The 13,603-nt window shown below is 40.0% G+C and overlaps 1 protein-coding gene across 1 annotated transcript; it reads right to left on the bottom strand.

Annotated features, from left to right (window-relative positions):
- Nucleotides 1-1,257: 1,257 nt before the first annotated feature.
- Nucleotides 1,258-5,929, bottom strand: AKIRIN2 (akirin 2). Its single transcript, XM_053458610.1, has 5 exons — nt 5,487-5,929; nt 3,537-3,680; nt 2,775-2,921; nt 2,511-2,582; nt 1,258-1,881 (listed from the first exon to the last, which is right to left on the bottom strand). The coding sequence occupies exons 1-5, from the start codon at nt 5,659-5,661 to the stop codon at nt 1,871-1,873; spliced, it is 549 nt and encodes a 182-aa protein (XP_053314585.1). The 5' UTR covers nt 5,662-5,929; the 3' UTR covers nt 1,258-1,870.
- Nucleotides 5,930-13,603: the final 7,674 nt, after the last annotated feature.

The following is a 13,603-nucleotide window of genomic DNA, read 5'->3' as shown; positions in this document are numbered from 1 at the left end:
ATGTCCACCTGGCCAAAAAGAGCAAGACCTGACCGTAGAATGACATCCATGGATCTGCAGTCCTCTCTTGCCTCAGCTAGAAGAGCGTTCAGGACCCCATCAGAAGAACACTGGACAAACATGGGGTTCATTTAAGGATGCTTAGTGATTGATCTTTCCCTAAAACACCTAGCAATTTATAGTTTATAAATGGCTGCTCCTGTTAACTTATGTGGGCCTTACAGCAACAATTTTCTTCATTGTACTTGGAAGAAAGCTGCTTAAAATGCCTCTTTACCCAACATAAGGATAATAAGGCACTTGCTTCTCCAAATATATAAAAGGAAAACGCACAGGGGTTGTTTGAAAAGCAGTCTTATATTGGCAATCTGTTAAACTGTCAAATGGACCAGTTTATAGGTTGCCATAACAATACTGCCAAGATCCTTTTGTTTCTAGTGGCAGAAAGTAAACTAACACACACACACTTGAAGATATACATTATACATCACTAGCAGGCACTTGAAACACATGTTTAAAGGAAATCTTACAACTGTTAGTTTTCTGAATTTCAGATGTATTCCCCCCCCCCCCCCCCCGAGAGCCAACTGACTTCTACTTTAAATAAATTTGACCTTGGAAAAACACATTAAAATACAAGATGAAGTCATTTAATGCTAATCTTACATCTTTAACATGCAAACTACAGGAGACCACAGAGAGTCTTGTATATGTTCCTGTAGATATAAAGACAACACCGGAACCCCAAATACCACTTGATTTCCTGCTTGAATCTCTAATGGATTGCTGTGTCTTAAAATCAATACTCATCAGATTAGGCAACTGGATCCACCCTAACACCTACTGAAACTTGGTTCTAACAATTTGTCCCCAGAGAGTCCATAAAGTATGCAGTGACAAAAATACAAAAAAAAAAAAAAAGTATATATCTATATCGATCTTCAGGATAGTGCCAGCATTTAAAACAAATTATATATTTCCCTTTTGAATTAATATTTGTCATTTCTCTTGTGTATATTTAACAAACATCTTAAAATATAGTAGTTTACGTACAGGCATTGTCCTGTGCAACCACCATTTTTCTATAAGAAACCCATCTCCCCCTCACATCCAGACCACAACTTGTTTAACGTCATCAGGATGGTTCAGGCCAGAGTGTTCCCAATGAAATACGGTTCTGACCACACAGAAGGGCAAGAAAAAGGTTTCCTAAGATTGCTTCACAACTGGATTTTGATGAACAAAAACAAAAGTGGGAGGGTTTTGACTTTTTTTTTTTATTTCCAACTAAATTCCAGTACTACAAGGCAGTTAAACAATGAAATATGGAAAAATGCATTAAATGTTTGTTAAAGACGAATAGAATAAATAAAACTACAAAATTTAAAATAAAAAAAAAAAACCAAACGTATTCATAGCTCCCCCACAAAAAAAAAAGTCCATTAATACAGATATGTCCCACCCCTCCACAGTCAAATGCTGATGTCGCTTTAAAACAGTCCCACGAATTTCTCATTTTTTTTTGTAGTGCAGTCAAGAATGTCATCCTAATTTGATTTATTTACACATCTAGCAAAAGGGCATATTCCCGAACACAAGTTTTTATCCAATTTAAAAAAAGACGAAGAAAAAAAAAGGACGCCAGATTTCACTGATGAAGCAAGGTAGCATAGATCCGGGTGATGCAGGCATCAGAAATACTCAAAAAAAGAAAAAAAAAAGGCTGCTGAAGCATTAGAGTGGTGGTCTCTGACAAAAGCTTGAAGTGACTTGTGTTCACAGAGAACGGGGGAGGGGGGTTATTCCTCTGTCGCAGTTCTTTACTATCAATACAGCTATTCAGGAAAACAGCAGCCAAGAAAGGAGTCACTTATGAAACATCTGTGGGGAAAATGTAAAAAAAAAAGCAAGAGATTATCAATAAGGAGGAGAATTTTGACTAAAATCAGAAAATCCCCAAATTCGACAAAATATGAAGACTGAAGGATTTGATGGGCACTAATGAGCTCCAAGCAACAAGCCATTTGTTTTTATCAGACAGTTCTCATTAGTTTACTAGCATTTAAACCCCTAGTACTGGCCGATAAAAATAGCGACCCATTTTGCTTAAGGACAAGCTACAGGATCCCGTTTCTGTAAAGACGCTGCCAACTAACTGTGGAAAAGGTTGCCAACTGTGCCAAAGACAGCTATTTAGCAGGCTTACTTGCACGTGTTAGAAAGAACACAAGGAGAGTTGCTTTTAAGACATTCAATTTTGACTCTAATTATGGCAGGCAAGCAGCATGCTGTATTTTAGCCATGACAGATCACCTTAATGCATGGACACACCATCCCTACAGACAAGACGAAACTCCCTAGCCGTGTGCTATCTATCTATCTATCTATCTATATACACACACCCCCACCTCCCTTTAGAAGGTCATTGCTTTGTTCTGTTGATTTTAGGGGCGATTTTAAAAGTTGGAGTGTTAACTGTTGTGTAAGACAAAGTAGGTAAATATACTCACAGCTAGCAGGCTGTTCTCCATACCGTCGCAGAATCTGATCATGTGTGAACTTCACAAAAGCATCATATTGTTCTAGAAGCAAAAACAAAATAAATAAGTAAAATAAACCGTGCTCTGGTACTAGATATACTTAATATCTCTTTCTACAAGACAAGGCTGGAAGTATAGCAAGAACCCTGAGAACCAAACTGCCGGCTTCAGCTCTACAAATGGAGTAAAACTAATTTAAACGCTGTGCGGTCAAAGCAGACCTGAAACACCAACCTGTTAGTTTGGCAGAAAGAATTTCTTCATATTCTTCACGAACTTTCTCTTCGCGTTCTTTCAGAAGACGTTCGCAGATCAAGCCAACCTGTCTCAGCGTGAATAATGGCTGCTCCTTCCGCAGAAGTGGCGAACTTGCCGATGTCCCTACAAGAATACAGTTTATTTTATTTTTTTTAAAAAAATTAAAAAGACGATGTTCCACTTACACAAAACCTTGATTGCATCGTGGGAAAACAAACCATGCCAGTTGCGTCATATTCCGATAAAAAAAATATAGCACAGAAACTTAAGACGCTATTTTTAGTTTCCAAAGCAACAACTTATTTGCACATCAGATAACAGAGTTCCCAGCAAAAATTCAGAATCAGCACATTTGCTGGATTAATTAGTTCTGGGATGAGTGGCCATACCATAGTACCAAGAATTAAGTTTCTACTGCTACGTTTAGTCATCCTAAGTGTAGGATTGGTTGACACACCTATATACATTTGGATTTTTTTTAATATTATTAGTGACCCGACCCTAGTAACTGCCATCTGCTCTTTTAATGGTGCAGATCCAGTCCAACAACCTCAAATTGTGGTTCTTCAAAAAAAAAAAACAAAAAAAAAAAACAGCATGTACTCGGGCAATAAAAGTATCAGCACCAAAACAGAAGAGCGGCAATCCCAGAATAGCAAAAATGCCATGATACGACAGAACCCAGTGTCAGCCACGCAGAATACAGCGGCTCTTATCCACAGACGTTCTCACACTCACCAGGAACACTCGGCCCAGCAGAGACAAAAGGACTGTACTGTAACTCAGCGGAGCAACACGGCTCCGGGGACTGAAGGCTGTTCTCTAAAAGTCTTCTCTTCTGCATACGCTTATATTCTTGTTTTATGTTCTGCAGAATTTGCTCTAAAATAGATAGGAGAGAACGCATTTAACAAGACTGGAAAACTAAAGGCTAAAAATTAACAGAACCGAAAATAGCATGATCTGCGTCTCAAAGTATCTAGTGACTGATTTTTAGTATATTTGGTAAAAGATATCTATTGGCAAGCTGAAGTTACAAGCTTTCAAGACTATGTGGGTCTCTTCAGGCATATAATACCAGAAGAACAGACCTAGACAGTCTCAAAAGCTGTCAGCCAATAAAGGCATTAGCTTTACCAAAGAGGATAGAATACACAAAATGTAACAATTTTCAGATTGGGCCAACTTGCTGAAAGAAATTAGAAGAATGGAAGTACTGAGGAGCATTCAACAGCTAGATCTTCTCGCAGCAGAAGACTGAGATAGTCATCTGTGCAAGTCAGCTATCCTTTCAGCTGTGTCAACTACAACATGGCAGCTCCTCTGAGCAATGTAAATGCGTGCGCTCGTCTTCCTGAGATCAGCTTACACAAATCAAATCAGCAAAAAGCTTAAACAAGAGGAACCCAACCATGATCTTCTCCCATTGGCAAAGGAAAAGCACCACTGATGTTTCGTGGGCAACTCTTTTACCTTTAAAACAATTAGCCTGTAATATAAGCACCCCTCCCCCTCTTTCCTACTTTGAAAGAGGCATTTAACAGGAATGTGCTATGCTCTTAATGGCCCCTGCTGGAGCAAAATAATGGATTTTTGCCATATTAGCCCAGTTGGGTCTTAAATTGAAATGATGTCCTTTAATCAGACAACCATCGAGGACCCTTCTGGGAGAAACGACATCTTCTGCCAAGTTGGCCAGATAAAAGGTATCAACTTAAGACAAGTAGCAATCATTAGAGGGCCATGCCGATAAATTAAAATAAAAAATAAAAACTTTATATACACACACATATATATAAATTAATTCATACATGTATGCCATTATGGGTGATATAGGCAAAAGAAATTCAGAAGAATATGGAAAAGCTCTGGCACAAGGATCAGTTGGTAGGGTTTTGCCACCTTCAGAAATACTAAACGATCAGATAAATCAATGTTAAAACCGACTCCCAAAAAGCAAAGAGCCAACAATAAGACTTGAGTTTGGACCGAGGCCGTAGCATTTACTTACTCCCTGCTGAAACAGTTAAATTACCTTTTGCTTTACACCCATCCCCCAACGCTGCATCCACTGCTCATGTCAACTGCGCACAAGGACAATGACACATTATGGAGCAGGAACCGACTACTTTCTACCCAGGTTAATAAATGGCATTCGCTTCATTCCTTGCGCCCCAGTATCTCGGGGGGGGGGGGGGGCAGAGGAACACAGAACCGGTACAGAACATTCAGCCGATGGGCGACAAGTCTGCCCTTCTATAAAATGATGATTCATGGCCGATCAGAAGTGAGGACATTTTAGCAGCGTGTGCATGAACTTGTACACCTTTGTTTGCAGATGTACCGATATTTTAATCTCTCCAGCTGCTCAGATCTTTGTTTAACCAGCGCTGCGGGGCTACAACAGCTGGAGTTAAATGACTGCCCAGCCTTCAGTGAACCGCTGCCCTGGTGACAAGGCAACCCCTCCCCCACCATGTATTATGCAGCCGCTGGGCTTCTCATACTCCCCCCACCCCCGTGGGATTTCCTAAGCCCCACCACCCCCCATTCCTCCAGACAGGTATCGATCGCACAATACCCCAGTAACGGCTCCTCTCGGCATTTATGCCCCGATTACCCCCATCCCCCACCGACATGCCCCGTATGCACCACCAACAAAGCACGTAAACTCAGTAACTGCCCCACCTGCTGTGATCCGGGAAGATACCTCTCCGAAGGGCGAAGGCTGCAAGCGAAGGTATTTCTGCGGCGAAGAGCTGCTTGGAGACATCGGGGCGCATCTCCTCCTCTTGGCGGAGGCCCCCGGGCTGTGCAGAGAGTCGAAGTCGATATTCCTTTTCAGGGTGGCCCCGCAAGCCATGACTAGGCAAGAGAAGAGTACAGGTCCTGAGATAGGCAACCGGAGAGCGGCTTTCGCGTGTATACCAAGCGCTGCTGCCTCGGTGTAAGGCGAACCCTCCGGCCTCTCCTCAGGCGCTGTATCCTCCCGCTTCCAGCCGGTTCTGCCCTTTCAATCCAAAGCCGAAGTAGCCGCCGACAACTATAACGTGGTTATAAACCTCGAGTTAATCGGTAAAGCCAACGTACAAGACGGATGGCGACGGATATCGCAAGTAGCATAAACGTCAACCGTTAACGGCCAAACGCTTCCTCTGGAGCTCGTCTCACAATATGGCGTTAATAACGCCAACCACTGACTATGTCTCGCTCACACAGGAAAATACCAACGCCAACGGAATGCTGGGAAGTGTAGTTCTCGTGGCACTGAGCGTGGTCAAAAAAAACTGTCAACGTACTACATTACCCAGAATGCACTTATGTCTCGGGTCGGCAAGCCGGATGTAAACATTGTGGCTGCCATGGCGCCGCAATTTAAACCCATACAGAAAGAGCGGAAGTTAGTAATTAAAGGAACAGTCACAGTTATTTTCTAAATCTTTTTTTGTTTCTTAATATTCCGCAGTGTTCTAATTAGAAATACTGCTTTGAGAATTAGCCCAACCCTTTACTACTCCTGGCACCCTATCCAGTCAGTGTCTTCATGGCTAATGCCATTAAATAAGTTGCATCTAGGTTAATTGTTCAACCCGGCCACAACACAAGGGGTGGAAGTAACCTCAGCTAATGCTGAGAAACACAATGCTGTGCATGTGTACAGTGCCCATATTTGAAATTACATCTGAAGAGGAAGCCTCTTCAATGCTGGCCCAGATAAAAGTCATATATTTCTTCTCTTTCGCCATAATGGCTAAATTGATTGTAAAGGCAATGCATTGAGGGACATTTTTTGGTGGGTGAGGGGTTCTATTTTGCTAGTTTGGGATGATGGGATCTATGTCCCCTCTTTTAATATGTTGAAATAAAAACTGGCAGACAACATGACACATCAAACGTTATTGTGACATATATGGATAGAAGCAGAAGACACAGTATTTGCCTCTGGATTCACAGAGTCATTCTTCAGAACTCAGGAGGGGAAAAAACCCTTTGGAAGAAATCTTTGGCTTAAAGAATTTCCCTCTCCCTCTCCCTCTAGGCACTAAGCAGTTAATTCTGCATAAGGCATGTGGGTTACCTTTTATAGTCAAAGTAGAACCTAAACCACCTGATCAGCCCCGTTTGTTAAATATAACTCGCTTATATTCACAGGTCATCATCTGTGGCTACTTACAAACAAAAAACATATATCTATAGTTTTTATACATATATACACCTTTCCCCTGCTAGCCTGCGCTACTCTGCACCATACAGCGTGCAGTATTTAATTGGACTAAACATCTAAAAGTGTTAATGGGGTATTATTTACTCTTTAAGATAAGAACATTTCAAATATTTGTACGTTACAGTGTTCATGTCTTGCAGAACTAACAATCTTCAGACATACCTACTGGAGTCCTGGCACACATCCAGCTTGCCAGTAGTTTCAGATATCTCTGTCCCTGAGCATATTTTGTTGGCATATTTTACAATCACAATACCTTCAGCAGTTACTGTGGCTTAGCTTTTCATTTCTGCAAATTCCCTTAGAAAATACTGCATTGTTACACAGGCAATGTCTCGATGCTCCAGAAATTCCTCTAAACTCACAAAAAGGCATTTTTCAGCACTCAGGAGAGGGCTAATGCAGGGGTTTGGCAATGGGAAAGTTAAGCTACACAGACCTTCTACATACCAGATCTCTGCAATAAATTCATTCTGGTTCAGCCTCAGTGACCATTAATGGTAACCCCTATGATATGGAATTTAGGGTGATAGTTTTCTATGCTGGGTTAGAGTCATCTTGAGGACACAATGGGATCTGGCAGTTTTAACAGATGTATGTTAAGATGTAGTTTGGTATGTGTGTGATACTAAGGGCTAGGCCTGGGACGTCTCTCTGTGACACTGGAGGGGCGGAACATCTCACCAGGGGATAAAACTGACTGTTTTTTGAAAAAAAACCAAAATCTATTGGAAATTTCTGTCTGGAATTTTCTATGGATTTGTAATATAATGGAAAACCATCAAACTTAATCTAGATTCCCACAGATGACCAATATGGATTTTGTATAATTAGGTTTTCTGTGCTTCTCCTTATTTACTTTTACAAACTGTGTTTAAATTGTTGCCACCTTTGTTCATATAATTTTTGTACATAAGCACTGTGACATTCGTCAGATTAGACTATATATTAATCCAGTGTCTGTCTCTTTGCTCTAACCAAACTCTACTTCCCGAGAAAGCCGGAATAAACCCTGTTACTAAATTGTTTTACTTAAATTGGTGTTTATTCCTTTTTTTATCCGTTCAACATGGTACTGGCCATTAAAACATAACTTGATGGTGACAGCGTCTTACCAGTCTGGTATGATAGTTGTGGAGTGTTTGGGGTTACGTGAGTGACCAAATGCTGGTATCGTTAACCCTTGCATACCCTATGTGTCAGATTATCCGATAGATAACTGTGACACCCCCATTGGAGGAAACCTCTGGGAAAAGAAAAATCTAAATATATGCATGTAAAAATTAGGACTGTGGAGGACCTGAGAAGGAGCCAAAAGTGCTTTAAGTGCCTAGTGGAAAAGCCAACATCCCTCCCAAAAGTATCTGGCTAGAGGAGGGAAAGCCTCTCTTTCTTTGTACATTGGATAAAAAAATACATATTTTTTATATAAATAAAATATAAAGTTGTGTAAAAAGCTAACAACTGGTCAAGAAAACATTGTTACAAGATTTTTATAAGATTCTCTCCTAAAGTATACCCCCTACATTTCTTTTTGTCTATTTTAAATGTTAGATTGAGCGTCAAACTAAAAGGAGCAGATTTATACCTCTCTCTCTAGATGTTTTCACATAGAAACACTTTGTAGAGCTGTGTGAAAGTGGGGTCTAAGAGGATACATAAGAGACAATACTGAGAAAAGATGATTATTCCTCTAACATGATTAAATTGGAGCTCCCAGCTCTGACTCTGCTGTGACCACAAATAGGAACCAAAGAGCCACATCTAACATTCCATAGTCTTTATTACTACTGTACTATTTATAATAATATTCTGAAAATGTACCTACATTGCTTAAAAAGGCAAATTAAGAATACAAGAGGTGAGGTTATAATGAAAATTGGTATTTATCCAATAGAAAGTAATCTGTCTGACTTGATGTGCTTTTATTGTCTGGCGTGACATAGGCTTAATTAAGACTGGGGTACTATAAAAATAAATGCTTGGGCTAAGTACAACTGGTGAATCAAATACACAAATACGCTTTTCCCATTTGCTGAAAATTTCACCCATTTCGTTCTTAAAAACACTTCCGCTGCCTTCTCAGTTGATTTTGTACAATACATTCAAGATCAAATCTTCGTTTTTTTTTAAGATTTCACAAATCTGTACCACATAACAGCAATTGTGGTAGCCTTGTCATGGACATTTGTGCCTGCAAATTTTTATTAATTTTTTCCCCACTCACATTGCATTGGAATCTTTTTTTGATCAGTCCGATAATCATTTCTTATACTACCTGTGCATTGTTAAGGGGACGCGCCGGTACCCCAGACTTCCAAACTGCAGCTTCCCATCCCCTCCAATATCAGGACATGGAACTCGAAGCAGCCAATCAGTGTCAGGAAAGTGCTCCCAATTAAATCAGTAAGAGTGCTTTTTTGCACATACACATGAGTGTCTTGTATGACCCCCAAACGGGACATTGGCCAAGTCAAAGCTGGAGCAGGCATGGTAAGATGAGTTAATGAATATGGAAATATATATATATTTAAAGCGACCTCTCAGGTCTCATTGGAGATGGTGTCCCATTAAGCAAATAGCCAAGTGCTTATGCACTGTACTGGGGCAGGCAGGCCAGCACTATTCTTAGTGTTTTATTGAATGGACGCAAAGATCTGTTAACCGCTGATACCATCAATATCTTCTGTAACACTGTTTATCCTTACACTGCTAGATATAGAATGGTACAACGTCATTTCGCTGATTTCAACCCATGAGTGGATCAATTAAGAGACATTGCAAAGGAGACATCAGTGCTAGATGATAGTACTCTGCTTATGCACATTTTGATTATGAATGGACCAAAGATGGTCTGCAGAGTTGGATTTGTTAAGTTAATATTGAGTCTTGACTGGCAACTTGGTGTTCATTGATTATATCTGACCATTAAGATGTTCAGCGGTTACTTTTTAAGGTGTGGTGGAAAACATGCACCGTTGTGAATGTTGAAAGGTCTTTTGAATCAAAGCTATCTATCAGGTCTACGGTTTATATTTCAAAGTATAATATGAATATTGTGGCAGTGATGTACTGTGCAAAAGTTTTAGATGTGTGAAAAAATGCTGTAAAGTGCTCTCGAAAATAATAATTTATTTCCATAATTTAACGAAATGGAAAGTAAGTGAACAGAAGAAAAATCAGAAGAAAAACAAGAATGGAATTATCATGATTCCAGTTCTTTGTCTGATACACCCTGCTGTTTTTACACTGTTGGTCTTCTATAACTTTATGACACTGCGCTCTGGTGGCTCACAATATTCTTACACTTTGCTTTCCCTGGTTTATAGAATAATAGTATAAAGTGGATATGGAGGCAAAAGGTGATCATTGTTGACCTTATTTGCATGCACCTACCCAGAATCCTTTGTGGTTGTGGCAGCACTATAAGATTTCTGAGGCAAAAAACGAGCCTTCTGGCTTGTCTGGTGTCTGTAGATGAGTGTTTAACAATACTTCTACTACCCCCTAGAATAATAGTAGATGTATTAAATCACAAAATGGGATAAGTTAAGGGACAAAATAATTCAAAAGTGAGAGGAGTGTACGACCAGAGAGAATGAAAAAGGGTTAATAGGTTAAATGTAAGCAAAAATATGCCTTAAAGGTTAAGAGAAAAGAAGAAAACACAAGAAGAAAAGCGTTTAAGAAAATAAGAGGAAAGAAGTATAAGCAAGATTAAGGGGCAGAGAGAGATGAAAAAGTTAGGGTACATTGGTCAGGGCGAGGGAGAAAAAAGGTAATATAGAAGGAGGAAAGCTGCTGGGGAAAAAAACGTTTTAGAAGAGAAAAGAAGAGATAGTAGTAATATGGAGAACAGAAAGGAGGAAAACGTTTTAAGTAAACTGCCAAAACATTCTGAAAGAAAAACTGAAGAAGTCTGAAGAAGTCTACTCTGACCAATATTGGGAGGGTTTATGATTTAGCATTTACATACCTGATCAGTATGTTCCTGTCTCCTCCGATGTGGTTACTGCATCATGAGACACCAGTGTGATTTGTGCAGGCTTTGCTCCATTCCTCCATTGGAGTAGATATGGAAGCTTAGCAGGTAGGCTACAGATTGGTCATAACAGTAGAAGATGTCTTACTTCGCGTTTGAGTAAGTATTCAACTTTTGTTGTGGGCAGAGTATCAAAGGTATTGTTCCCATTATGTTTTTCATACTCAGATATAGAAATGAAAACCTTGGTTGGAAGCTGGTGTTCATCAGGATGCCTTTTGTTTTCCATTTAGGCATATCAAGGTCTGGAGTTAGATGAGATAGCAGTCACAGGTGCATATTGAACACAGAGTAGGGGATAATGGTAGCTGTGGTGTTTCTCCATATTTTAAGAGACCAAAGGGTACTTGGTAGGAGAGAGAAGATTTGAGGGGGGTGTGTAGAGGGGTGACATATCAGATCCAGGAGGTGGTAGTGTGCAGAGAAGAATAGATTCCAACTCAACCCATAATGGAGTTGCTGAGAGAAGTTGTGCTATTACTAGATTTTTGGAGTATAGCGTTATGTTTGGTAGCGCTAGGCCACCTCCTTTTTTGGTAGATGAAGTATGTTAGCAGCTATTCTGCACCTTTTCTTTGCCTAATGAGTTAAAAGTGCATTGATATAGTTTGAGGGTTCCTGTAGGGATTTGTATCGGCAGAGTTAAAAAAAAGATACTTGAGTCTGGGAAGAGCTGCCATTTTTCCGCCGATATTTGCCAGGAGATTTCAAACTTTGTCCAGATTTGTATTGCCTATTTTATTTGCAGTCAAATTTCATTGAAGTTTGCTTATATTTGGTGAGTTTGGTTTTTTTAACTGTACGATTTGTCTTTGTGGAAAGTTGATGGGTAGCGCTCGAGATTTTGAGGTATTATTTTTATAATAGTAAATTGACCCATAGGAGTCCAAAAGCTGCATGAGTGGAGGGGACGACTGTGATGGGTTGGTCAGGGTAAATATTTGGTTGAACAGTTTTCTCATCTGTGAGGTCAGAATATTCTTAAACGTGGAGTAGTATTGGTTTGTAAAGCTCTCCGGCCCAGGGCCTGGTGTGGCTTGAGAGTGGAGATGGCTAGGTGGACCTCTTTCAGGGTAATGGGATCAACAAGTTGGGTGGCTTCTGGTTGTGGGACTGTAGGTAGGACTATGCTGTTTAAAAATGTGCAGATATTGTTTAAATCTGAATGTTATAGGTTCAGATCATTTCTTAAATTGTATACATTTCGGTAAAAGGCAGCAACAATGTTTTTTTTTTTCAAAATGTTTAATTTAAGGACAACATGGAATACATGAAATATCAGGAAAAATGCAGGCATCCATTTATCCTATGATGAAAAGTTGTATTGTGCATGTGGAAGGAAGAAAGTTATGGGCATTCTAAAACACAAGAGAAACATTTAACATGCTGACTTATATCAATAAAATGTTTCACCTCTTTAAGATATGTGTTGTCTTAACATCTTGTTTTCCTCCTAATCATCCACTCGTATAAAGCTTGATCATACAAAAACTTAAGACAGAGGCCCTAGGAACCTCAAGTTTCAACAACCCCCCCCCCTCTGGTGTTGCCCTTACCCCCTGATTTCTTCTTTAGTGTTGTGGAAGTGCAATCTGGTGATAATGTGTCTGGGGGTAGTGGGTGGCATAGTATTGAGCTTTGGAAGCCTGTAGGTGCTATTCTAGGTCTGATCTAGGTCAATTATTTGAGGTAGGAAGGTAGTTGTTGCGTTTGAATAAATTTGTTGATGCCACGTACTCATATGTTGTGGCATTTGTCAGTGTTCTAGACTCCCCATTTCTTAATTGTTCATAGTCTTCTTCCAAGGGTATTGTGGGCTTCACTGTATTCATCCATCTTGTCTTCTATATGTAATGTGTGTTTACCTAGGGGCTGTATTTTTCCAGAGATGGGATGGACTGCTTCATCACTCAATGTGTTGGATTTAGGGGAAGACCTTTGTGAGCCAACTTTGGTGAAGAAGGCCACTGGTTTCTCTGCCCACTTGCCGTGCTTGGTATGCATGGAATCGATGTCTTATTAGTCGGATAGATTTGCGTTTTATAGTTGTTTCTTTGAGATTTTGTTGATTTGAACAATTTTTTTGTATGAAGCTTTGTACTTAATTTCCTGGGGTGTGTGACAAAATATGTTTTACCTTTGGCAGTACAATCCCCTATAGGTGGAATATTGGAGGAATTACCTGTGACAGCAACACTCAGGTCACAAGTTGGTACTATCCCACTGGATTCTAAATTCTTTGAACGAATAGTTATGGTGCATAACTTTTATTGTATTTCATGGAATTTACAGGAGAAAAAAGGAAGTGACTTGTGAAATATAATTTACCATCAGGAGTAAGTGGATTCTATAGGGACATGCTCTGGAACAGCTAGCAACTGGGTACAGAGTGTTTTAGGTGTGATGAAGGATGAAGGACGTTTTACTTTACTGAGAGGGTGGTAGATAAATGGAACAGTGTCACATCGAAAGCCATAGAGGCTAATAGAGTGAGGGAATGTAACCAGTCGAGTGTCCTTCAGACATACCTGTACTTCC

This window comes from Spea bombifrons, chromosome 3 (genome assembly GCF_027358695.1).
Source record: "Spea bombifrons isolate aSpeBom1 chromosome 3, aSpeBom1.2.pri, whole genome shotgun sequence".
Lineage (NCBI taxonomy): Eukaryota > Metazoa > Chordata > Amphibia > Anura > Pelobatidae > Spea > Spea bombifrons.
Note: the sequence above shows the minus strand (reverse complement) of the source record. Positions and strands in the feature narration are given on the sequence as shown.